The 26,459-nt window shown below is 38.2% G+C and overlaps 1 protein-coding gene across 5 annotated transcripts in view; it reads left to right on the plus strand.

Moving 5' to 3' along the window:
• Nucleotides 1-26,137, plus strand: part of rnf24 (ring finger protein 24) — a 45,264-nt gene extending 19,127 nt beyond the window's left edge. For all 5 annotated transcript variants that reach the window (XM_088637707.1, XM_088637729.1, XM_088637740.1 and 2 more), the window contains 5 exons: nt 1,179-1,328; nt 8,739-8,781; nt 10,638-10,679; nt 16,995-17,074; nt 18,832-26,137. In XM_088637707.1, coding sequence (XP_088493833.1) covers nt 1,179-1,328; nt 8,739-8,781; nt 10,638-10,679; nt 16,995-17,074; nt 18,832-18,973 — 457 coding nt within the window. In that variant the 3' untranslated portion in view covers nt 18,974-26,137. The remainder of the gene's footprint in view (nt 1-1,178; nt 1,329-8,738; nt 8,782-10,637; nt 10,680-16,994; nt 17,075-18,831) is intronic.
• Nucleotides 26,138-26,459: the final 322 nt, after the last annotated feature.

A 26,459-nucleotide genomic window follows, 5' to 3' on the forward strand; every position in this document is an offset into this window, starting at 1 on the left:
ATCTCGGCTCTCATCTCTGTTTGCTTGTACTTTTTCCTTGGATGCCTTTGCATCTCTATATTCCTTGTAAGAGGGCATTGGATGGTACCGAGAGTCCAAGGATATCAGTTGCTCAAATGACAGTGCAATCTAGTGAGTCCCAGTTGGTCCTTTTGGGCATTTTGACTTTTGACTCCGTCCATCTGTCCTCTTCTCTTTCGTCTGATATTTTATTCACAGTATTTTTCTTGCATAGTATGCAGTTCACGTCTAGAGGTGTGTATTTCTCCAGCAGGTCTTTATTGAAGGGTGCACTGGATACTGTAGCTAATTGTTCCTTTCTGGAAAGGATAGTGGGCAACCCCACAGTCCTTTAGAGAGCTATTGAGCCAGCTGGCTGCCCAGACGGCTAAGGTGTTGCTCTGTGAATCATTACCCACGCATTTACTTGATCCAAGTTCCATGTTGATTTTACATGGAAAACAGTAACTACACTTCATGTGATAAAAGTAAGTAAGTTATCAGTTGTTCAAGACACAGTACCTGTTAGGTAAACCTTCATGGTGCATCGTTAGCTTCATAAACCAGTTTTCTTTACGAGCATTTCTCTGCAAACGTGCACTAAGTAAAGGGTATCATTCAACCGTAATCTTTCATTGTGTTTTTAGTTTGCAGTTTGAATTATTTGGATATAAGAAGGAGTTATAAGAAAGTGTTTGCCATCAGAGGCAGCCTGTGTCTGAGTTAAACCTGTCCCACTATGCGTGGGATAAGGTTATGCGTGTTGTGGTAGTTGGATTTTGAAGGCTATGAGCACAAGGGGATTATTCACGGCTTGGCGGTTGTCTGCCCAAAGGATAATGTGATCAGACAGTGCGGGTTTCCAAGTGCTGTGACAGCTCCTTCTTTTTATTGTATCTTTCTTATTCAATAATGCAGAATGTCTGTGAAAGCTAAGAATGGGTAATACAGTCTGATAATTCTGGCTCTACATTCCCAGCACATTCTGAAGAACATCGCACAGAGACCGAGAGGCCTCAGTTCCACGCTGGTGAACACGTTGAAACAAGTGACCAATAAAACGGCCTCATTTTGCATGTTGTTAAACATTTATGAACAGTAGAAGTGTCTCCAGCTAGGTACAGACAGGCCGTGTGTCTTTCTGTTGAAAGTCAGTGATCTTTTCTCTCTTTCCTTAGCATATCCATGAGCTCCAACTTCCAGCACTACAGCTTCAGAATGCCTAACATCGGGTTTCAGAATCTGCCCCTCAATATCTACATCGTGGTCTTTGGGACAGCCATATTTGTTTTCATCCTCAGTTTACTCTTCTGCTGTTACTTGATCAGGTAAGAGAAAAGTAAAGCCCTTTCAAATTCCCCATGATTTTTTCCACATCTATTTTTTGAGGTAATTTATCATTACCTGTAATTAAAGATGAATGTTTCATTTTCTCTGATGACTGTATATTTCTTGTTTCACTTCAGCTCTGCATATTCATTTGTTAATGAGTGTTTCGTTGTTGACATAGACCTGAAAGCACTAACACCTTATAACTACGACATAGACAGGCCTCTAAAATGCAAACAGTTCACATGTCATTGTCAAGTTCAAAATCTTATGTTTTATTACACTAAGTGATTTATGAAAAAAATGCGAGTTCAACATGCTTGCTAGGTCCACAGTAACTCATTCAAGATATGTTTAAAAATAAAATACAGTAAAAAGGATGAACTGAATGCTTATTGTTGGGGGCAAGAATATATATTTGACCAAAGCCTCAGTTTTCTGTGCTGTGCGTTAAGACATACAGTAATTTATTTTTGAAGAGAAAATTCTTCCAAAAAAAGGGAGAGCATTTCTTAAATTTTCAGATGTCTCAACTTTGTCAAATTTATAATTGCTGTCGGCATGTTTTCTGCGCTGTACATTCACCCACCACAATAAAATTAAGATTGTTTTGTCACAGTTTAAACTGTTTACATGTTTTTTTTTCCTTTGCTTTTTCTTTTATCAAAATGGGTTTTGTGGCACTTCACATTTTTGAGGGAACTGTGCTACATCATTTAAAACTAGTGGGATAACTTGAGAGAATTTACAGAAAGAGTTACAGAAACTGTTTTTTATTTTTCTTATCAGCTCTTTAGCCTAACCAAAGACAAGGAATCTGTGCTTAGTTTTCACTATTAAGAAAGTGGTTCATCAGTTATCTTGCTTAGGTTTCTTAATTCCATAAAAGTTTCAGGGTTTTCTTTTAAATATCAAAACTTTAAATTTGGTTGTAGTGTGTCTTCCCTTTATCTCAATATAAGTAAAAATAGCTCCCTTAATAAAGAGACACAAATTGAAAAGGGCTAACTATGTATACATCATAGGATTGGTTGAAATGCAACATGTATAAAATCTGACCCAAACGTAATATATTAAAAGAATCCAACAGGTGGGTTATGACATTCTTATATTGATAAGATGGGCTGCTGCCTCCCTCTCATTTTCTTTACTGCATCTCAAAACAATTTTAATATAAAGGAGCAAGTAATAGGTTTATTCCATGCTGAAAAGAGAAGAAAGAAAACACAACCCTTCAGCCGTAGAGCCTTCTTCAGGTGTGAGGAAGAAGAAGGTCACACCTGAAGAAGGTGCTCACACCTGAAGAAGGCTCCGCGGCCGAAACGTTGCGTTTTTCTTTCTTCTCTTTTCAGCATGGAGTAAACCTATTACTTGTTCCTTTGCAGCCTACGTACAGTATGCTGACGCAGCTCCCCACCTGAACTACTACAATTTTAATGTAATTTTTTTAATTGAATATTTTGAAAATATTCACCTGAGCTTAACTCCCTCATTTTAGATCTGTCTTTTCTTACAAGGTAAAAAGAAAATATCATCAGATTTGATTATACCTTTACTGTAAGAATCCAATAGTATCTGTTGCAAGCAGTCAAAACAGCTCTATCATTGTCTTCTGTTCTCAATTATAATAATAATAATAATAATAATTGCTTACACTTATATAGCGCTTTTTCTGGACACTCCACTCAAAGCGCTTTACAGGTAATGGGGACTCCCCTCCACCACCACCAATGTGCAGCATCCACCTGGATGATGCGACGGCAGCCATAGTGCGCCAGAACACTCACCACACATCAGCTATCAGTGGGGAGGAGAGCAGAGTAATGTAGCCAATTCATAGAGGGGGATTATTAGGAGGCCATGATTAGTAAGGGCCAATTGGAAATTTGGCCAGGACACCGGGGTTACACCCCTACTCTTTTCGAGAAGCGCCCTGGGATTTTTTAATGACCACAGAGAGTCAGGACCTCGGTTTTACGTCTCATCCGAAGGACGGCGCCTGTTTACAGTATAGTGTCCCCGTCACTATACTGGGGCATTAGGACCCACATGGACCGCAGGGTGAGCGCCCCCCGCTGGCCCCACTAACACCTCTTCCAGCAGCAACCTTAGTTTTTCCCAGGAGGTCTCCCATCCAGGTACTGACCAGGCTCACACCTATTATGATCTACACCAATTATGATCTACACCAGAAATGATGGATCTAAAATAAGATGCATCTGTTGTTCTTAATGCATTTACATAACTCTTTACATAATGCAAATAACATACTCTGTCAATAGCTCATTTAATGTTTTTAGGTATGAAAAGAAAATACCATCAAATAATATCAGTACTTTGCAAAATGCATTAAAAATAAATTGAGGCATCGATGCCATTGTGTTGGGGGTTTTTTTTACCATTTTTTTTTCATCAAGGTGCTTTGGTATTAATTTGTGCAACTAATTAATTGTTTGCCAGATATTAACAAAAATGCTTTACCCCGCTGATAAAAAGGGTCAATCAGCACAGTTTGGAGAAGGTAATGAATTACTGACTTGATAATCTGAAAAATCCACCAACGTTTTCAACGTTTGTTTTGTTCTAACAGACTTCAGATGAAGGGTACAGAAATGCTTAGTTATATGTGCAGTATTTACTTAGCCTCTAAACAGTTAAGGCTTGAAAAGTATTTTAAAACCAGCTAAGTTTTTTTTTTTCTGTTGTGCAGAAATACAGTAGAGGCATATGAGTTTATTGGTAACTTATACTTTACAGACTTTCAAAGATTAACCAGTTCATTTTTACCAGATGGGATGGTTACAAACATTATACAGTAATTAAACTGTGATTTAAAAGGCACCATACAAGCCCGAATACAGCTGTTATTTTTTCAGTGCAGTAAAGAGACAGCGTACACAACTCGGTGTATTCATTAGTGGGGGAAAATACAAACAGAAAGGAATTCTTGCCTTGGCCTTGTGATTGGCCTTCTGTGGCACATTAGTGTGTCTGCTGGACTACACTGGTGTTCGTTGGGCACGTCTGCTCAGTTCTGAATGACTGGCCTTGCTGACCCTCAGTGCACATGGCCTTTCAAAAGCACAGTCCTGTGTTTTCATTGAGACTGTAGATAGCACTGTCTGGAGTAACACTGCTTCACATCTATTTCTGTTCTTGTCCTAGCAATGTTTTGACTTGGGTTCAGATTAAGGTCTTAATCAGTTCTCTTCCCTATTAACTTATGTGGTGAAATAAAGGAAGGAAGCAGTTTCTGATATGCTAAGCAGGTCACAGGACAAGGGCTGGTATTACTGGGGAATTTTAAGGACAGAAGTACTGTTTGCTCTGTGTCACGAACTATGGGCACAAACTCCCAGAAAACACTGTTAGCTGACAGCAATACTCAAGAAGTGAAGCAGTGTGAAGCAGCAGTGCTAAACTGGGGGGAGGAAATCATGGATCATATACCTAGTGGAGTATTCACAGCACTGCACAAATTTACTTAAAATACTAAATTAACACGAAACCAGTCCGTGCAACATCAGCCTGGGTGGTCATGAAAGCCCTGATGGCAAGGCCCGTCTCTCAGTTTTGCTAGATAACACATGCAGTTGTAGCATTTCATATCAAACACCGTGGGAAGGCAGCTTTCAACCAAATACAGCCTGGCCTCTTGTAAGCCAAGCATCGGGGGAAATTGGTAAGTTCCTTTCAAATTTATTGAATGTTTCTCAGTAAAGTACAGTATTTAAAAATGTATGGAACTGTAGTTTTACCTTGATTTGCTCCTGAAATGGTGGTCAGATTACCAAGTCATTGATTGTGTGTTGATAAACATAAATGTAAAAGCTTTTAAAGATGCAGTCTCCCTGTTCAGTGTTATTCTGTAATGATTATAAAATCTTACGACTTGTAAATAAATACAGTAGGCCTTGTGGTTACTTTGCTAAAGTGCTTTTATGTTGGAGAACTCTCTTTGCTGGCCATTGAAGACTGTGGACAGTTACTGTAACTTAATGCTTATCAGCACATGTTCTGGAGGAAATAGTTCCCAGAATTCTTGTCTCTTTGAAGGCCCGTTTTAACAGGATGTAGACAAATAAAATCAGATAATAACATGCCACATTGAAAACAAGCTCCTTTTTTAGTCAATGCAAACAGATCAATATTAATACAATACTCAATACTCAATAATCAATACTCATACATCAGAAAAGACTACCGAAACCAAACTTCTCCTGGAGCTAGGATCACACATTCCCCCTTCTCTTAACGACAGACTACTCTTCTTTTACATTTTCTCCATTATTTGGAAGTTTCATTTCACACCTCTCTACACCTATTCTGACTTCACACCTCTTGATCGGCTTCTCTTTCTGTCCCCTGCTCCCGCCTCTCACTCCTCCTCCCTCCCAACCTTTGTTCTCCCACTACTTTACCTTTGCCTACTGCCTTGTCTCTCTCACACCTGAAGAAGGCTCCACGGCCGAAACGTTGTGTTCTCTTTCTTCTTTTTTTCAGCATGGAATAAACCTATTACTTGTTCCTTTGCAGATCAATGTTAAGTCAAACCAAACCACAAATCATCTTATCTTAGTTAAGATTGATTGTGATTTGACCATTTTATTTTAGCAAGTTCCTTGTTTGCTTTCAGCCCTTGTGAATAAAATGTAGAAATACTACTGAAGAACTTAAGTGTTCAGATACTGAGAGCAGCTCATTTTTCTCCTTTGACCAATCAAGAGAGAATAGTACAGTGGTTTCCTACTGATCTACGTAACTACACAAAGACTCCTTACATTTCCATTGCTTTAGAAAACTGTTGAAATACAGATGAGTAAATAGTTAAACATTTTGTGTGGAACAACATGTATTATAAGTGCAACTTTCCAAGTCATGTAATTTCAAATTCATTTTAGAATTAGACAGAACATGTCTACATTAAGATTTTTGCTGGCCAGTCCTTGCAGGGATCAGACTTGGAGTCTGCCTGTGAAGGGCTTCCCTGTGTCAGCTGCATAGATAAATGACGAAGACGTGTTAGAAGAGAACTTAACGTCTGTGTGCCATTGCCCTGAAAAACTGCACTCCATCGAGAGATTCCACCCTTCAGATTGCAAATAGGTTAAACAGAGATACTGTTTATTTATCTGTGATTCTCTAAGGAAAGAGTTTTTAACCCTTTAAAATTAGTGAAGAAAAGTGTGTCTTGCTGGAGCAGTTTCTGTTAGCACACTGTTAGACTGAAGTGCAGGTTTTATAAGTCTAGCAAACGTACTTTTTTTCACTGCTTTGAAATGGCCAGTTTTAGAGAATATTCTCATTTCCATTTGCCTTTTTACAAGGGAGTTCCTGCACCTTTACCTGCTGGTCTCTTTCAGAATGACAGCTCTGTTTTGAGGCGTTGTTTTCTCCTAGACTGTGCTGCCTGTTTTACAGATTTCTCTCATTGAACTCGGGAGAGGTTAAAGTTACTAGTAATGGAGGTAAATCTAAAAACTGTTTTCTCTTTTTTATCAGTTTTTGTGGTTGAATACTCAAGCAGCATGGTCTAAATTGTATTCCTGTGTGATATTTTTGTTTTATTCCGTATATATCCTCTTTAAAACTGTATGAATGTGTTGTCAGGGTTTGTTTTGAGTACTGAATTCACTGTGACTGAAAAATCAAGTCATGTTTTAATCAATAATAAATTCTAAATTAACACAAAGCAATGTATTTTTGAAATTCCCTCTTGTGGGAGTGTGATTCTTAACTCAATCATCGAGAAGTACAGTTGAGTTGTGGTTTCTTGCATCAGATGCATCAGATTTTGGTGAATGTGAACTATACTATACTGCAGTGTTTTTTCCAAGAAGCTGCTTTTAAAAAGCAGCAACAGCCACATAAAATACATAAGGCAGGTGCTTGCACATCAGCATCTTCCATTATGTAGCAAGATCAAAGGGTTACAGATTTTATCAAGAATTCTGTCATAACACAGTTGGCTGCTTTCAACTGTTAGTGGTGAATTTATTCTTTGATATGTCAGGTTAATAAAGAACTTCAAAAGCATGTGTTCAGTTTTATGGTTTTCTTTCTTTGCACTTGGCTCTCAGGCCTGGCGTTTCCTTATTTATAGACTATATAGCCTCTCACTGCTGCCTAAGATCTGTTAGATTTTCAGAAGCATCTACTGTTATTATCTGTTAAAAACGATCACATTGACTGCTGCCGGGAAAAAAAATCTAAATTATCCTCATAATAATTGAAGCAAAGGTGGGAAACTGAAATATCTTCATCTGCTTGACATCAAAACACCTCCTAGGTTTAATCAAGCTTTCCTGGCAAATCAAGTACAGTATTAAAGAGGCAGGTGCAGATGGATTTGAACTGGTGGGGGGAGGGGGAAGTCTTTACTGTATCAATATAAAATTAATAAATCTGAGGTATGGAATTCCTAAGGATATGAGAAATGAACAGCGTGTTGAAAGAGTAGTGTACTGTATGTCTAAGTGTCTGGGTTTAATCCAGCCAAGAGAGGAAAATGTTGCAGGAATATCAAGTTGGAAGCAGCCAACATCTTAGGTGTTGTATTAAGATTTTGAGTAACCCATGGTTTTTAAAATACGGTGCGACACAGAAAATGAATTTCCAAAAAGGAAATGGGTTGGCAGTGTGTCAGATTTGTGTGATATTTTACGGTCACCCTCAACAAATTTGGACTCTTAAGACAGACCCCAGGTTAAGATGTCTCGCAAAATGTCTGTTTTTGATGTTTATTGAAAGTTTCAACTTCTTTGGAGAGGTTTTGTATGTTAACATGAATAAGAGAAACTAAGTGTATGGAAATTTCATCTTCCTTTTAAGCTCCTCTTTTTATGTCCTGATTAAAGAGATTAAGCCATGTTGCTATCGACTTCTTCAAGTTGTCTAAAATATACAAGACATGACAGTTGCTGCTACTCTCAACTCTCTTATTTTCGCCTTCTGCTTAAATTGTGACTGTTAAACATCTAAAAAGTAGACAAGGGATCTATTTAATGACAGTTTTTTGCTTTAGGTTCACATCGATATAAATAAGAGGAAACAGATTGTTCTAACACATAGGGTAACTGCTAGAAAATCCTGGTTCACTTGTGCTGAATACAGTATGTGCCTGATAATTCACTTGACTTTCCACATTAAATCAAAATTACAGCATCTATGTCAAGCATTAAGATAGCTAATATTTATGCTATTAACATCTCCACATGCGACTACTACAGCTGTTTTGAATGTAACTTTAATTTTAACTTGCTAAACAAGGTCATTTCTTTCCTACTGCAACAAATATGGAATCCCCTTGTTACAGGTTTTGAAAGAAGCAGTGTCATAGTACAGATTGTATTACGTAGCTGTGACCATGGCGCGTGTTTCTGAAAAAATGTGTTTTCTTTGTTCTCCAGGTTACGACATCAGGCACACAAGGAGTTATATGCTTACAAACAGGTAACTATGTTTGAATGCCCACATTTTTGCTTTTCCAAGTGCTGGGATGTATAAGGTCATTTCCTGTAAAGAAATTTGAGATTTCTTTCATCCTTGAGGGTTTTTGGGATGGTTCATCATCGCTCCTTGAATTTATTCCCATGAGTTCAAAAGTTAGATGAGCAGGTTTTCGCACACATGTTCAGAACAGTCTTGTTGCCACTGCAGCACTGAATAGCTTTGTGGCTCTGTGAAATATTCCATGTTTAATCCAGAAATTCACAGAGGCATGTCTTTTGCAAGTTTTAAATATGCACTCAATTTAAAGGCTAGGGTGAAACTCAAACCACAACCTTAAAGGTCTAATTACAGGGGAAATTTAACACACTTTAATTTTCACGACACTGTGACTAAGCTCTATTGTTACATAAACCCTTGTCAAGGGCTGTTTCGATTTTCCAGCTATTTTTATAGATTTTTTTTTCTCCTTTACTGGCATAGATACCGTATGTGCCCTCACTTCATGAACAAGAACGCAAGACGAAAATGACTACTATTAAATATTTATACTAGTTAGCAAGACCTTCTGTTTCTGATCTCCAGCATTTCACTAATTTCAGTAGCAGTGTTGTGTATAAAGCTTTCTTCAACCTAATATCTTCTTTTTAGCCCCTGTAAGTTTGTCATCTTCAAGTCTCAGATATGTCTTTTGGTTCTAGATGCATGGCACTTGTTTTAATAATTAATAATAATAATAATTGCTTACACTTATATAGCGCTTTTCTGGACACTCCACTCAAAGCGCTTTACAGGTAATGGGGACTCCCCTCCACCACCACCAACGTGCAGCATCCACCTGGATGATGCGACGGCAGCCATAGTGCGCCAGAACGCTCACCACACATCAGCTATCAGTGGGGAGGAGAGCAGAGTAATGTAGCCAATTCATAGAGGAGGATTATTAGGAGGCCATGATTAGTAAGGGCCAATTTGGAAATTTGGCCAGGACACCGGGGTACACCCCTACTCTTTTCGAGAAGAGCCCTGGGATTTTTAATGACCACAGAGAGTCAGGACCTCGGTTTTACGTCTCATCCGAAGGACGGCGCCTGTTTACAGTATAGTGTCCCCATCACTATACTGGGGCATTAGGACCCACATGGACCACAGGGTGAGCGCCCCCTGCTGGCCCCACTAACACCTCTTCCAGCAGCAACCTTAGTTTTTCCCAGGAGGTCTCCCATCCAGGTACTGACCAGGCTCACACCTGCTTAGCTTCAGTGGGTTGCCAGTTGCGAGTTGCAGGGTGATATGGCTGCTGGTTTTCTGAGATGAGCTAAAGAATCCATCTTTTTAACAGTGCTGGTGCAGTCTCGTTTCTGAAATGAGCACCAGGCTGCAGTGGTTAACTATATCATTTTACCCTTTATTCACATACTATGGGTGGATTTCTTTGAATCTTATTTCAGATTGTGTTTTAGGTAAATAAGTTATTGTTTGATGTTTAGATCTGGTTTCCTTTTTTTATTCATTGAGCAGTTACAGTATATTAAGCCACTTTTCTTTCTCAGGTTCTGAATATTTCAGTTTTAGATGTGTTGAAAACTGTTTGTTTGAGTGCTTACCTTTTCTTAATAAAGTCATTTAATATTCAGCTTCCAGCAGGCTTCATAGTCTTGTTGCCGCCGGTCCTTCATTGGTCTGGAATTAAACCAGCACATCCATGTTTAAAATGGTTGTTCATACACATGACAGCTGTTGTTGGGTATATACAGTACTATGCTCCTGACATTCGAAGTTTGTTCGCTGGCATGAAGGATGTTGTCTTCTGACTAGTGCAAACCTAAGTCTTACAGATTTTTCTGTCATTTTTTCAGGTTATTCAGAAGGAAAAGGTGAAAGAACTAAATCTACATGAGGTGAGCTTGGTACTATTTGTTGATTTAAACGCCTGTGATAAACTGGTGTTTACTGGTCTGGTAAAAAAAAAAACTTCAAAATCACATAACATAATGAAAACAGTTGTGCAGATGTTCTTAGGAAAACCAGAGGAAGTTCTGATGGAAGTTTTTGCTGACAGTGACAAATATATATATATATTTCTAAATAATATATTAAAAAATGTCAGTCTGCTGCCAAATGTTTCATATGTCCCTGGCTCACAACAACAGCCTTCAAGCATCTGTCCTGTCTGGACAATGTGAGAATATTGGACACATTGATTCTCTGTTGCAGGCTTGCCGTGCTTACTACAAAGAAACACTTTTCTTGAAGTTGTTTTTTTTTGTATATAATAGCTGACTTTGTGAGCGCCATTCAACAAGTGTGTGTGTTGTGTGTTCAATTTGTATGCAAGTCGCTAGTTGCATTCTTGGGAGCTGGGGCTTTTTTATATTGCTATCATATGAAACTGATGGAGAACTGTGGTTCCTTTCTTCCTCCTGAGAAGCATCATACTTTCTTGTTGATTCTCCCAAGGAATCTTCTTTCCTGGAAATGAATTGTTTATAGAGAAAAATAAATTAGGGAATTTTAATGAGGGTTGGTCATGGACTTGACTCATTTGTCAGTTCACTGATTTATATAGACTTTGCTCTGTTTCCTTAATTTTAAGAGGATATCAATAAGTTCTTCACAGACGTCAAGTCTCACCCCAAGAAGATCACATTATGTACTTGAAGTAGGTCAAGTTTGGACGCTACGCCGTGTGCACAGCTTAAACTTAAAAAGATAAAAGGCAATTTTTATCTGTGAGAACCTTTTTGTAAAAGCTAAGGTGACCATGGTGTTCTGGTTAGGTCTCTTGTTTTTGTAATTAAAATTCAAAACCAGAATGTCCAAACCTCAAGCTCATATGATAAAAATCCTGTTTATGAAGCAAGTTAACTGATGGAAACACCAATTTTTAGAAAGTAAAAATCCAAATCTAACGGGACAATGCGCAATAGATGCATGTTCTTACTGATTGTCAGTCCATTTTTAGGGCTGCTTACTGACAGCTGTTTTAATTTGTGTACAGCAATAAGAGGATTCTGTAAGTAATAAGCAGAACATTATATAAGTATAATATTTTTATTCATGGTATTTTGTTTTCAATGATCAGGGGAAAGTGTAGCATTGCTTTCTTTAATCTGTATAAAAAAATCAGGTTTAATCAGTAAAGTATCAGTACAGTAAAGTATAGAACACTGAAACACCTATGTTATTAGTCTTTGCATGAGTTCTTAGATTGTAAATAAAACCAGCTAAAAAAAATCACTTGCTGCACAACACTGGTGTAGCACATGTTATCTATTATAATACATATGACAGTTCAAATATACTTGAATCTTCCCAATCTGTAATTTCAGAAGGACAAAAAAACAGAAACTGTGCATATCCTTCCTGTAATCTTGAGTGACTGGTGCTTATTTAGTTCCTTCCTGAGAACCAAGATCCTTGGTGTTCTTTCATCACTTGACACATCCAAGCTAATGCAATGTTCTCAGTGACACTATTGTGTCAAGACACACCTAGTTATTCCAATTCTTTCCAGTATCATTGGAATGCCATCCATTGTGGGAAAAAAATGCTTTTGCATAGTAGAACAGTTAGATTTAAAAAAAAAAAATTGTATCTCTTTTTTACACGTATAATATGCAGATCAATATACGTTCAACTGCTGTGCCAACATGTGAGAATACTATGTTCCATAGGAGTTCCCAGGGTAGTGGGAGGACCTGCCACAGTGTATACGTGTATATAAGTGTAAGCAATTATTTATTATTATTATTATACCCTCATTCTTAAGGCCTGTAAAGTAGCAGCAGACCAGACCTTTTCCTCACTGTGCTGTGAGGAAATAGAAAAGGAGGCTGCTGTGAGACATCTCATGGGAGTTATGGTTGTTGATGTACGTATCATCTGGTGCATCACTTCGAGCAGTAGCAGATGGTGTTTCAGTTCAGACGCCCTCAAGGATTTACAACGGGAAACAAGTTTTAGGGCACAGGGGTGCGTGTTAGAAATGGTGCTGCAGCTTGTTGCAGCTCATCTCTCATTATAGCCTGGAGGTGGACTGACAGGCATTCTCTCTAATATTTTTGTAGGCGAGTAACATATTTATTTGGTAGAGAAATAACATTTCAGAATAACATTAATTTCTTTGCGAAAGCAAAAGTATTCTCGAAACTCATTTGTACAGAAAAGTTATTCTGGATAGTTCTTTTCACTATACTAATGGTTTTAGTCCCTGTTTAGTCTGTTTATTTTTAAATCTACATTGATCTACCTGATGAAATTACATATGTATGATACATTGCTGTTGACATGCACATGCAAAGATTTATTTTACTTCCTTTTATGTTTTTGAACTCTAAAAACAAACCTGAAATGCTTGCATAGGTATCATTGGGCTCTTGATGTTTGAGGGAGGGAGTTGGTTTTGATTTGAATCAGCTTTTTCATGTGCCTCCTCCACACTTAACACTAGAGCTTTTCCGGACATTGCTTTCTCCAGCAGCAATGTCTTGGAAAACTGGCTCTGAATTTCTGGCTGTCGCCCTAAAGTCTTGTTTTAGGAGGCAGGATATGACATGATCAGGAGCTTGGAATGCAGATAGCTGGATAGTTAGAATTTTCTGGAGATGCTGAAATATCTTCACAGGGCCAAATGGTTTACAAAAGGTGGCATTTTGGCATATCATTCTTCCAAGACTTTATTAATTAGTTAACAAATTCAGTTGGTTTTTCCCAGGTCCTAGAATGATTGTAACTTCGAACAATCCTAACAATAAAACTTAACAAAAGAAGAAAAGATCTTGTCAGGAACTTAGTGCTGGGAAACCGGCTGATTGTCGCAGCTGAGAACTCCACCTTCTTGTCCAAGCATGTTGCAGTATCCTCCTAGCAACAACAGTGATCAAGGGACTTACTCATCAAAATGATCTAAAACTATCAACATTTCATCAGAGAGGACTCGCACACGCTCAAGGGCACACAGCTCCTCTGGAGCCCTGTGGGCTCTGATCTGCAGCAGGTAGAGTCTTCAGCAGGTTCCAGGATCCTGCCAGTGGGCCAGAAGGGTATCCTCTCTGCTCCCACAAGTCCTGGTCTACCTTTGATCCCCCAGCCTGATTTTCAACACCTCAGTGCTACAGCATAAGTCAACCCTGACTAAAGATACACTGGTGCAGTAGTGCTGCTGCTGAGCCTAGCAGAGAGCCCGAGACTGCCCTGGGAGAAAAGGGCTGTCTCCCAGTAGGTCCTGGTGTGTTTCTCTTAAATGTCTTGAGAATGTCATCTTTTGTCCAGGTGGTAGGTCACTTCCTGCTTAGCCCCCAAAACCTTGATAGATGATCACTGAAGAAAGTCTCTTCTTCCAGAATGGGAAGGAAATGGCATTTTTACCTGCAAGCGAGGTACTAGCCACTCAGGAAGTGATCAGTTACTCAAGGACATGATGATTTTATTCAGTAAATTTAACTTTTAATTATTTTGTCATAACCTCGGTAAAACTGAGTTTTTTAAATAAAAGAGTAAAAATTCCTTGAGCCTTTTACATACCCGGAATATTTCACATTAAAATTTTCAATTAGCAAAGTCATTGTAATATACTGTATGTGCACATGCACATTGGTAGGCTTTATTTACAAACAAAGAAGAACTTAATTCTATAGCCCATTATGTTGGGAGTAATGAATTTTACTCTTAACTTTGTTTTATTCCCCAACTCGCTCTTTTTGTGCTAAATTTTCATATTCAGACAGTTCTTTTGGTCTGCAGTTGAAGACTTCCCTGTGAGTGTGCGCACGTTCCTTTTTTTATACAAAAGGCCGCCAGACTGAATTTCCCTCCACTGTGCAACAGAGGCAGGTTCGTGTCTGAGGTTTCTCACCCCCCGGCCCAGAAGGTCACATGCTTACAGCACTCTGCCGTCCAGTTCACTCAGCCACCGGAGGGCCTTCATGCATGGAGTGTCCCACATGGCATCACAGACCTTCACAGAGCTGACTACATGCCTCCTTTGTGTGGCACTTATTAAATACGCATGCTACAAGTACTGTGAATGAAGAGACCAGACCTGCCCAGGCATTTCTTTATTTTTGAGAATAAAAACTCACATATTCAAATATTGTTGATTCCATGCTATTATTTGCACATCAGAAGCTGATGTTGGCTCATGATGGCATTCTGCATATTTAATTTCGCAGCACTGTCATTTAGCACATATCTCTAGCTGCTCAGCAGAGTTGAAGTGGCAGATCATTAAAATTTCAAACCGCGCCTGACTCTCGCTCTCACCTCTTTGCAACACGATCACACTCATCGGAGGAATGCAGCTGGGATATTACTGAGAAACCCAGATAGCAATTTTGGAAGTGATGTGAGAATCGACGGGGCAAATTCCAGGTGTAGAGCCAGTTTAGTTCCTTCTGGATCATTGTAGCACAGGCCTGTACACTTGAAATAAATGGGTGTGCTAAATTAGAAAACCACAATCTCTATTTATTGGCAAAGTAATAGCTGGTTGCCACACTCTGTTATAGTACTTAAACTGTAAGGATAAGAAAAAGGATTGCATTAACAATCAGATAGGCTGAAAGATAACCTTAAATTAGTTTTTAACTAGACCTTTAATTAGTTAAGATCACTAATAGATACGATTATCTATTATTAATTATTAAACCTGTTTTGTTGGAAACACTGGAATGCTGCTATAGATTATGAAGTAAATACCTCTAATGGGGGGGGGAATGTTGAGCTTCTGCTCAGGTTTTTTCTAAAGTACATAGTAGGAGGAGAGGCTAAGCCTGTCATGATTGTGACATGTGAATGATTCATTACCCTCACAGGTGGTAACGTCCACATACTTCTCAGTCCAAAGTACTGTACACCATATAACATTACAGCCAAATCTACATGGACAGGTGGTGGTGAAAAGTCACTCATTGTAACACTGGTGATGATGATCATATCTTGTTCTGTTGTCTTTGTCAAGCTGAGTTACAAACCGGTTCAAAACTGGTCCCATCAGATTTTTCTTTCATTGTAATTCTGACATGACAATATATTTTTCCCATACTCTTTATATAGCCTTTTCTCTTTTTATATCAGTCCAGATTCCCTTAAGGATTCTGTGCTGAAAATCATTTCAGTACCCAACAAGATTACCCATCTCCAATTTCCCATTTAAAAGGTAACTCTTTTTGGCATGGATCTGAATTTTGGTGTGAATTTTCTAAACCTCCATGTTGCCAGGCTCAGCTGCTCAGTCTTCAGAGAGAAGAAGCCAGCTGATCTTGCACAGCTTTACACAAAAGGGAAGGGAAGGCGAAACTGGATCTGGGATTGCCACTTTGTTGCCGCTGTAGTTCCATATTGTTTTTTTTCAGTTATGTGAAGAAATGGGTGATTTTGTTTGCCTTCTGTGTCAAGAATGTCAAGATGTTCCTTTTTTTGTTCTGTGCTGCTAATGAACATATCGACCAAGAGAGAGGACGTCTGCACCTGCAGTTTTTCTCTCAAGGAGACACGTTTCTGCAGGGATTCATTTGTTTTTTTTGGCGGTTGAAATGGCGAATTTGCACTCACACTGCCTGGAGATATTAGAAGCTGGCTTAACTTCAGATGCAGTAGCAGGTCAAAGTTTATTGCTCATCAAAATGTAATTTGGAGCGATGTGTGCTACTCTGCAAAGAGACAGACATTATATGCTGACTAAATTCTGTTAGAACCAAGTGAAATTGTTTTGTTTGTTATTGTGCCCATTCTAAAGCCTTATACAGATGCAAAAGTTAAAGTCACCGTGTTTAATTTGGACATGCCTCAAATGTGGTTTCATTTGAAGTGTTTTTGTTATTTACATGTGTGCCTTGTCATAATAAAAGTCAGGATCTGAGTAAACTATAATGAAACCAAAGCCAGCATAATTATTGCTTTGTATTTACTGCAGACGTTAAGCATAGAAACTGCCACAGTTCTCAGTTGAATGATATTGCATCTTTATTACAGTTACCATTGTGAGCCTGGGACTGAAGAAACATAAAGCATTAGTGTTTTCCTTTTTTTGGTTGCACAGAATTAATAAAAAGGACATAGTAGAGATCTTAAAGAGTTGACTGGAAAGTGAAAGTTTTAAGTAGATGTACAGTACACTCTTCATTAACTTTTAATTCATTTTAACCTGAACTAAACATTGGTAATGCGACATATTTTTATTCTAAGATCTGTTGACATTTTTTTTTTCCTTTCAGATCTGTGCAGTTTGTTTGGAGGAGTTCAAGCAGAAAGATGAGCTGGGAATATGCCCATGCAAGCATGCCTTTCACAGAAAGTAGGTATAAACTGGAGCCAATAACAAAAGCATCTGTAAATGGCATGAGTGCCGTGTGACAGTGTAATCTGCCCATGAGTTCTAATTATAGACTTATGTTAATGAGTGCCAAGTGATAGCTCTTACTGCCTTTCTCCTTTCCTGAATGACTAATACACCCTGCTGTGTTGCGGCATTGTTTAGAAATGTATGAGTTAGAATACACACAACATTTTCCAGTACGATCTCATGAGTGTCATGAGTCCACTGATAAATATTACTATAGTCCACTGATAATACCTGGTAAATTGATTTTTTTTCTAGGTTAGCAGGTAACTTTTAAAACTGCCAGTTATATTTGCTTTTGTTATGTTGCCATTAGTTTGCAGTCTGTGAAGGATTTCTCAGGCAGAGCTGACACAGGTATATTCTGCCTTTAAGTAGATGTTCGTTTCTGGTTGGCAGCCATTTCTAATCTCAGGGTACAAAATTGATCTTTAATAATAAAAACAGTAATAATAAACATTTTAATAAATATTTTTTTACTGCCACCATTAAAATAAAGGAATTGTGATAAATTATTTCTTGCATCTATTGCTGCAGATGTTGATCACAATATTTTTGTGAACTGTTAAAAAGAGGTCTTTTTCTACACAGCAAAATATTTTTTGATCTAGTCCTACAAATAATATATTAAACCAGCGCATTGGATTTATTTAGATACTTAGATGTCTTTGTCAGTTAACTAGTTTGTGGTATTTCAGCAATTGACAGTACAGAATTATTTTCCTTTTTGGATTATGTTTTATATGTTATATGTGCCTTTCTTAAAAAAAATGAGTGTTTTTTTGTGAGTGTTAAGTATTGTGAAAGAAATATGTGCCCATCTAATGAAATAGTGTTCATCCAGAAAGTAAGGATACATGTACAGTAAGTATAAATGACATATCGATAGACAGTTCTTTTAATCCTCATTTAGTATAGGTATCACCGTTATCCTCTTCCAATCTTTCCAGCCCCTCATCTGTCCATCCTGTGGCGATCCTGTGGGAGCTACAGTATATTAAAAATCATCATTGTTGCATTTACATATAAATTGGGTCTTTGGCCCTGCTCCCACTTCATGCAGCTCTCAAACAATAAAAATAGCAAAAGCATTGATAAAATAAGTCTCTTAAGTGGCAACATGCCTGGATGAATCCCGCTGGTGTCTGTAAAGTGTTTTCACAATTAGATTGAATAGACTGTGCTTATGGGGATGTTCAGAGACTTCAGTATTTTTCTACCCTTCGCTTGATTTGCACTTTTCAATAACTTTATCCCTGTCTTTCTTTGAAAGCTACTTAGATCTTTGTGGTTGCTTGAAATTCACTACCTGATCAATGAACTTCACACAGACAGGTGTTTTTATTCTTAAATGATGAGAGCTATTATTGTGCACAAACGGAGCCACCCAGCTAGTTATAGTACGTGGCTCATTAAAGTAATTTTATGCACCTACTGTACATTTATTGAGGTGTGCCACAGCCAAGAGCTTTAACACTTATGGAATTGTGACTTTTATTTTCTTCCTTCATATTAGTTGTTCGTTTTTTGTTTTTTGCTTTGAAAGTGTGGAATAGGTTCAAAGTGTCTCGACCTCCAGCTTTAAAAAAATATGTTGTCGATGTGTATAAGTGTATATATGGATGTGTATAAGTGTATATGTGGATGTTTATAAGTATATTTTTAACTGCAGTTTCTGTCGTTACCATACGTGACATTGTGTCCCCCATTAGGTGCCTCATTAAATGGCTGGAGGTGAGGAAGGTGTGTCCACTGTGCAACATGCCTGTCCTGCAGCTGGCTCAGCAACAGGGCCACATGGAGCAGCAGGGCCCTTCCCAGCAGCCCCTGCCAGGGGTCGAGAACATGGTGTAGCAGCTTCTGTAGGCCTCAGCGGAAAATCCCCACGTCAAGAAATGCACAGACATACAGTAAAGACAGAAGCAAGAACTTGTTTTCACTATGCAGAGACCGTGTGCACCTGCTGCTTCTTTTCTTGTCTTGGTGGATTCACAAAGATTTTCTTTTCATTTTTATTTTTCCCCTTTTTGCGGACGATGAAGAATAAATCTTTTTCTCACTGGGGCAGGATGTGATCGTTCGGACTGTTTCACAACCACCAAAGCACTTTCTTTTTTTTTTCTCTCGGACTACCAGCGTAAAAAAAAGAAAAGGAAAAAAAGCTGCATTTTATTTTTTAAAGAAACAAACTTTTTTAAACAGCACTTTATAAAAACTGAACCCCAATTGCTTGTGAAGTTATAGAAAGATCATTTTTGTATTATTATAATTAATAATGTTATGACTTTTTTATTTAGTTCAGTGTGTACAGAGCCACATGGGTTACATGTAAATTAGAAGGGACTTAACAAAAAGGGACATGCTTTTTAACAGTGGAATGGAAACAAGAGGGGAGAAAGCAGATATCACATTATTATAAAAGAAGCCACACAGGTTTTGTGGTCTTATCTTGTGAAGAGAATGTCGAAGGACCTCTGAGGACTGGAAGCTGCCTCTATATCCAGAGCAGTGTGGACGTGTTTGTTTCTCCTTATGAAATGTTTTAGGTCATCAATGCTGAGCACAACAGATCCAAATCACTGAGAGCAAAGCCTTTTTCTCCCCTCTCTGGACATATCCTCTGTTTCCTTAGTTTTCCTTTCAACATTTTAAGGCCACTTACCTTGCATGGCATTTTAAACCACTTTGTAAGCTTGAAGCTCCTTACCAGGTATATTTAAAATATATTGCATTCTGTATTTTCAAGACAAGAACAACTTTGCAAATGCTTTTAAGCTCGTGGCCTTTTTTTAGCTGCATTGTAATAGAGAAAATGAAGAGTGCAGATCATGTTATGCAGATTATGAGTCTAAATAAGGTCAATGTTTATGCCTTGTACACACAAACTTATTACGATTGCAAGTTCAACTTTTGCTCTCCATATGGTAAAGGTACATACCCAATTCACATAGTGCAGTGACCACTCCAAATCTTGTTCAGAGTGAGCATTGAGTTCAGTTACGTAGTTCAGTTTTTGCATGTGCATTAAACGTGTGTATGTCTTACAGCTGGACTAAAACAATCACAAGCAGGTGCTACTCAACAGCTGCTGGTGATAATTTCTTTGTTACCTAGTCATTTGTTTTACAATTTGTATAAAATACATCAGTGAGTAAGAATTACTGGCTCAGCATGTCTCTGTTTTAAATTCGGAGAAACAAAATCAGTAGACAAGCCATCTGTTTTACAGTTCTGAATGAAATGGCATCAGCATTAAATGCAGAGACAGCACTAAATGTTGCACAGTGCCTAAACTGTATTTTTAAATACGTCAGCTAAATGCACTTTACATGTTTGGCTACGTTTAGCTATATTGGACATGTAGAATTAAGACACTTTACCTGATGTGAGTTAAAGATCAAGCTTAATCAAAAGAATGAGGTGTCTTAAGAAGGGTGTATTACTGTAGAGTTATCTTCTGGTGTTGTCTGCTCCAGGAAGCTAAAGTTGTGTATTTGTTTTACAGTTCAAACATTTTTATAATACATACATCTCACTTTTTTCCCATGGTGAGGGTAGCTTATGCAAGCCTCAGTTGTCATTTGACTAAAAAGAGTTTCCCCAAGGAAACAGAAAACCAGGCTGTTTTGTTAGTATTTCAAAGGTTTTGATTTGTTCCCCTTTTCTTTTTTGGGAAAAGTCATTGATGAATTCTTGAGATTGGCAAACGATGTGCATCTCTGCGCTGCACGATTCCCTGAGCCCAGAAAGTTAGTAGGAAAGGCTCACCTATGTTTTCTGCTGCATTCTATTAAAGTATCAGGTTATTGTCTTTGCATTTTAACATTAAAATTTGTGCATTCCTCTTTGGGAGAAAAAATAACAATTTCAGTTCAACATTAAGACAATGTATACAAAAGATTAAGGAACAATCTCATGTCAAATAACCTATATACAGTAAGTGGGGGGGCCTTCATACCATTAGCTTCTGCTCAAACATCCTCATTTTTGACACTATGCAAGACATCATAGAATCATCATAGAATTTGTTAATATAGTCGTATTAATTGTCTTGCCAGAGTTTTATTTTTTTCATAATTTCTATGGTGATCTACAGAACGATCAGGCTGCATTGTAAGACCAGGTTTTTAAGTTTTAATTTAATCAAACACTATGTGGAAGTGCTGGAGATACCCTACCCTTTGTAGCGCACAAGGCATGAATATTTTATTGACTGCAAATTCAGTCAGAAGGGATGTAGAAAAGCAGAAATCATCCCTTCAGGATTTGTTGTTTTGCAAGCTTTGCATTGTTGGTATCCCAGTTCAATATAGCTGTGCATAGCAGTGTACTGTATCATGCATCACATTAAGTATAGATCAGCATATCAATTTAATGATTGTCCTCACCTGGAGATATTGAAATATTACAGGGGACTCCAAACATGCGTGTTCTTATGGTCCCTAGAGTTTTTGTAACCACACTGTTACAAAAGTGGTAGTGTCCGAGTTAAAGGATTTAGCCAGCTAACATAAAGCTTTGTAAGTGTTAAATAGTGCAGCTGTGAGCATGTTGCACTGAATTGGCTTTTTGATAGAGAATGGGGGGTTTTACCACTTGTTCTGGCATATTCTTTTGATTTCCGAGTTTGTTTTGTTATTTTGCGTTTCCTTTTGTAATTGCACTTGGCATACCCTTGCTCACTCATGGGTAAACTGCTGTGTGATCTGTTTGAAACAATGGAGGGTACAGTACACAGCAGGGCATGTGTGAATGTGATGTACACTGCATATGGGACTTCACCAACTGTCTCATTGATGTGCTTTTGAGGAACCGGAGTCTTGATTGACCAGCCCCGGAAACCACACAGCATTATGCTTTGGTGCAGATGTGTGCAGTATATTTCAGACAATTAGTCATATGACAATAACAACCCATTAATACAAACTTTTATGCTCTTACATGGGCAAGGATGCAATTTCTTACTTTTTTGTCTAAAGGTTTTTCAAAGTGGAGTATAGGATCAGGAAAGTAGGGAAATAAAACTCAGCTCACTCAGTGTTTATTGAAGCAGTTGTTTACAGTATGTTTAATATTTCTTCCTTACAGAAACATAAAAGCCTGGTCTATAAGAGCTGATTAGTGTATTTTAGGAAGCAACGGAATGTGCCTTTAGGTGTCAAAAGTACCCTTCAAGACCTTAATAAACCCACTCCTCTTGGAGGACTGTGTAATTTAGCTATCAAATACTGTTCCCAGTTAAGAACATTTGGCTGGGATAGTGACAACAGAGAAGCATTCTCTTTATATCGTCGTCCTGTGTTGTCTGTTAGCATGAAGGCCTTAGGATACAGTTTTAACATTCTCTGAAAACGGACACTTTTTGGAATGGCATAATTGACAGCGGGTTTCCACTGGCTCTCCACAGACATAATGACCTGGAGTGGTTAGTTAACAAAGATAATAAAATCTGTGCTTCATCCAAAGATAAATTTAACGTCACAGTTGTATATTTCAAGTCCATTTATATTTATATATTATTTATATTTTTTAAATATCCATTTGTGAAAGAGACACTACATACTGTAGCACCAGTTCAAAACTGATTGTGCACCCCTGTAACACAAAATCTCTTGTAGTTTCAATGTAGCAATATGCGGTTTCACTACATTTTAACTCTCACACTGGCACCTTAAATGGTAGTTCTGTTTAAGGGATTATGATGGGTAGTCATCAATATATAATAGTTCAGGTGGGTAGCTGCGTCAGCATGCGTAGGCTGCAAAGGAACAAGTTCCTGAAGAAGCCTCCACAGCCGAAACGTGTTTTCTAATTGTTTTCAGCATGGAATAAACCTATTACTTGTTCATTAATATATAATGACTTTGTCCCATCACTGGTGCAGATATTGTCCTATAGCTTGAAAGTTTTTCCCCAAACTTGTGCTTTCAAAACCTGGAGATGGCTTGGAACAGATATCTAGATGCTTTACTGTGAAAGGTACCTTGTTTTGTAGATGAGTTTTCAAATTGCCTATTATAAGCTTAAACTGTTCATTTATAACACATTCTTCCATTATAGAGGCCATGTGTTGTAGGTCAGCTGAAATTTATGTCACCCTAACAGCTGACATTTTTGTCTTCTGCGTGGTTTTCCCTGGAGGTGAGAACTGCTGGCTTAGAAACTGTCTCCAAGTGTAGAAATAGTGTGAAAATGCTGAGCTGTGGCAAGGCTGTCCTTTTGTAAGGGGAGAGTTCAGGTATCTCTGGGGTTGAAGGTCAGGAGGTCGTCATCTAGGCTCTGCTTCACATTCCTTTATAGAAGATTGTCTGTTCTTAAAATGTTTCAACTCTGCTATTTAGCCAGTAAAAGCGTTTGTCAGCACTTGAGTTCTATGATTCAGACGTTCCAGGAGACTGAGCCTGGGTCATGTCACTAGCCGACTGCGACTGCTGTTCCCCTAGTGGTGACGCACCCCTGGCTAAGTGCCGCCAAGGGCATGGTGGGAGTAGTTGTCTAGGGCTCTCTTGGCAAACACAGTGACCTCTGCTGCCTCCTTGGGCATGCTCCCCATCGTTTAGCGCCAAACCTCTGGTATGGGGCAATGTGTTAAAAGACAAGTGGCTTGAACGTGGTGGGGGAGGTAGGCAGGAAAGTGTCCACATTCTCCCTATGTGCTGTCATGAGGTTCTGGGCTGAAAAAAACAAACCCTTACACATTTAGACATTTATACAATGAACATCTAATGCAATTTAATATGAAGTTCAGACATTTAAATACAGTGAATATAGCGTATGATCGTTTATTTTTAAAGGAGCTCCTAAAGAGGTAGACAGCCCATGCTCAAAAGTAAGCCTGCCACATTTTAGAAATATCAAATGGAATGAGCACCACACTGATATCTCAATGGCGACTTTCTAGTAGCGAGCGTGCTCTTGAAGGGCGTGTGAAGATCCCCTGGCTGCACAGAATGTGATGTTTGCAGGTCGAAAGAGGAGCACTGCAGTCTCTATTAATGTAAATGACCAACCCATTAATAAGAACATATTTTACATCATTGTACACTTATTTTTAGGTTTGCTTTAAGACAGACGTGCTGTTGATTTCAGATGTTCTAGACGAGGAAGCTTCTCATAGAGAAAAATTAGAAGACAACATCTGGTTGCACTGCAATTAATGTGTACAGGTGGGAGCATTGCAGTTATAAATGTTCCACACAGGGAACACCAGGAAAGACTTTGAGCACAACATGTTGCAGCCTTACCAAACAGGCCTCTGCATTGTGAATCTGAAGTCTGCTGAATGTTTTCCCCGGGCTGACTTCACCATTAGAAGACATTGTCCCTTTTTTGTGTCAAAACAGTTGAGTGCCACACCTGGTACGCCAATGTCCTGTATTTGATCCCAGTGATTCTTAAATAATGTACCAACTCTGTAAACAATCTGCTAATTTTGTATGCCAGATCCCAGTCCCTGTTGTGGTGGTACTGTACCACTTTTACCAGCTACTTCTGCAACGTTTCGTAAGCATGTTGGCTCAAAGCAGGAGCCCAGCACATTATTCGAGCTCGGATTTAGACTGATGTGGTCCATTTGTTCAGAAAGTGTTAAGAGAATCCAGTATTGAGTAACTAGAACTCGAAAGCTACCTAAATTAAACAATTTATTGTTTCTCCTTCTTTTCCAAGGGCTCCTGACTGTAGAGGGAGGGAATGGGATGCTGGATTATTTATTGACTTGCTTCAGAGGTCTTTATGTATATAACTGAACTTTTTTATAATATCTCATAATTATCATATGAGAAATATGAGACTGTCTTTTTTTTTTACCATGGTCTGTTAGATCATTTTTTGTGTGGATATATGTAAAATGCAGCCATTTCATATTCAAAAGAATATTAACCACATTCTTCCTTGTGCTTCAGTCATTAGTTATAATGGGGAAAACTCAATAAGATAAAGAATGTTATATTGAGTGTTGCAGTATATTTCTGTTTTTGTCTGATCGAACACGGAACTGTATGTTGTACAGATTGAACTTTGCATTGCTCACCTTAATTGTCCATATACGTCTAGACTAGGCACAAAATACACTGTGCATTTTAGTGCTGACGTGTGTAAATGGAGAACAGCTGGTGTATTGCCCCATCAATTGCATTGGACAGTTTCCCCATTTTCAACAAAACTTCTGCTCCTTCCTTGTCATTATCTATCATACCGCACACTAGTACTTTGCTCCCAAATGCATGTACTGTACCTTGTTGTCCCCTGCGTAACTGGAGTGTGGGAGAAGAATCAAATGAAACTACAGGCTTGCCCGAGAAGGAAAGGTATACTTTTAATGTGTCCGAAAGATGCTTTAGAATAGCAGTACTTTATTATCTGCTATCATTTCTGATTTCAACAATGGCTTATGTTTGTATAGCATTTTGCTTATAGGTAGAAACCTGCTTCATCCACGACTGAACTGCCAGCCATTATATTTATGAGCAGAGTGTCATTCCTGACCTTATGTTTCAGATGCAAGGTTGTTTGTTCAGACGTGAGTATTGTATGTTGAAGTCTGCTAGCTCGTGAAACCTGACCTCCCTGACCGCTGGTCACAGTGTTACTTTTGAATGCAATAGGCACAAGGAATGAATGTGTTCCAAGTCAGTATTATGATGTTCAGCTATTTGTCTGTATCCCTTCCCAGTTTCATATCTTATCATATGATTTCTTTATCATAATACACGTTAACCAAAAAGACAGTCTTAAGATAACCCTGTGATTGAGTCTTCAGGCTTTCTTTTAGGCACTGATAACATGAAACATTATGAAACATTAGAGACTCAGTTTCATAGACGTTTGTTAACTAAGAGTTCTGCAGCAGAATATTTTTGGACACATTCTGTATTTGTAAGCTCTATTTTTGTATATTGCTATTTTGAAACAGGTGTTTTTTTTTGCTAATTTCATGTTTTATTCATTTAATTAAAAAATGTTGCATGCGATTGACTTGAACTGTAAATAAAATTTACCACAATTTGGAAATAGAAATCTTTTGTGTTTTTGTAAATTCTATACATGCATATGTATCCTTTAATCTTTTAGTTTCAACTACATGTTTTATGTTTACAACATCATGATACTTAGGCAATACAAACTTCTTATTCATATTCAGGTCTACTGTGATCAACAATCAAATCTTGAAGTACTTTCATACTTTTTTGCTCCCTGTGCCTGGTGTTCTAGGATTGATAGTGACCTTTAAAAAAACTTACATCAGTGGTTCCATGAAAGTCATATGCAAGCGTATTTAAATGTGTAGACTGATCTGAAACTCAGTTCTCCTGTAGAAAAGACAGAATTGGTATACTAA

This window comes from Lepisosteus platostomus, chromosome 1 (assembly GCF_059453375.1).
Source record: "Lepisosteus platostomus isolate fLepPlt1 chromosome 1, fLepPlt1.hap1, whole genome shotgun sequence".
Classification (NCBI taxonomy): domain Eukaryota; kingdom Metazoa; phylum Chordata; class Actinopteri; order Semionotiformes; family Lepisosteidae; genus Lepisosteus; species Lepisosteus platostomus.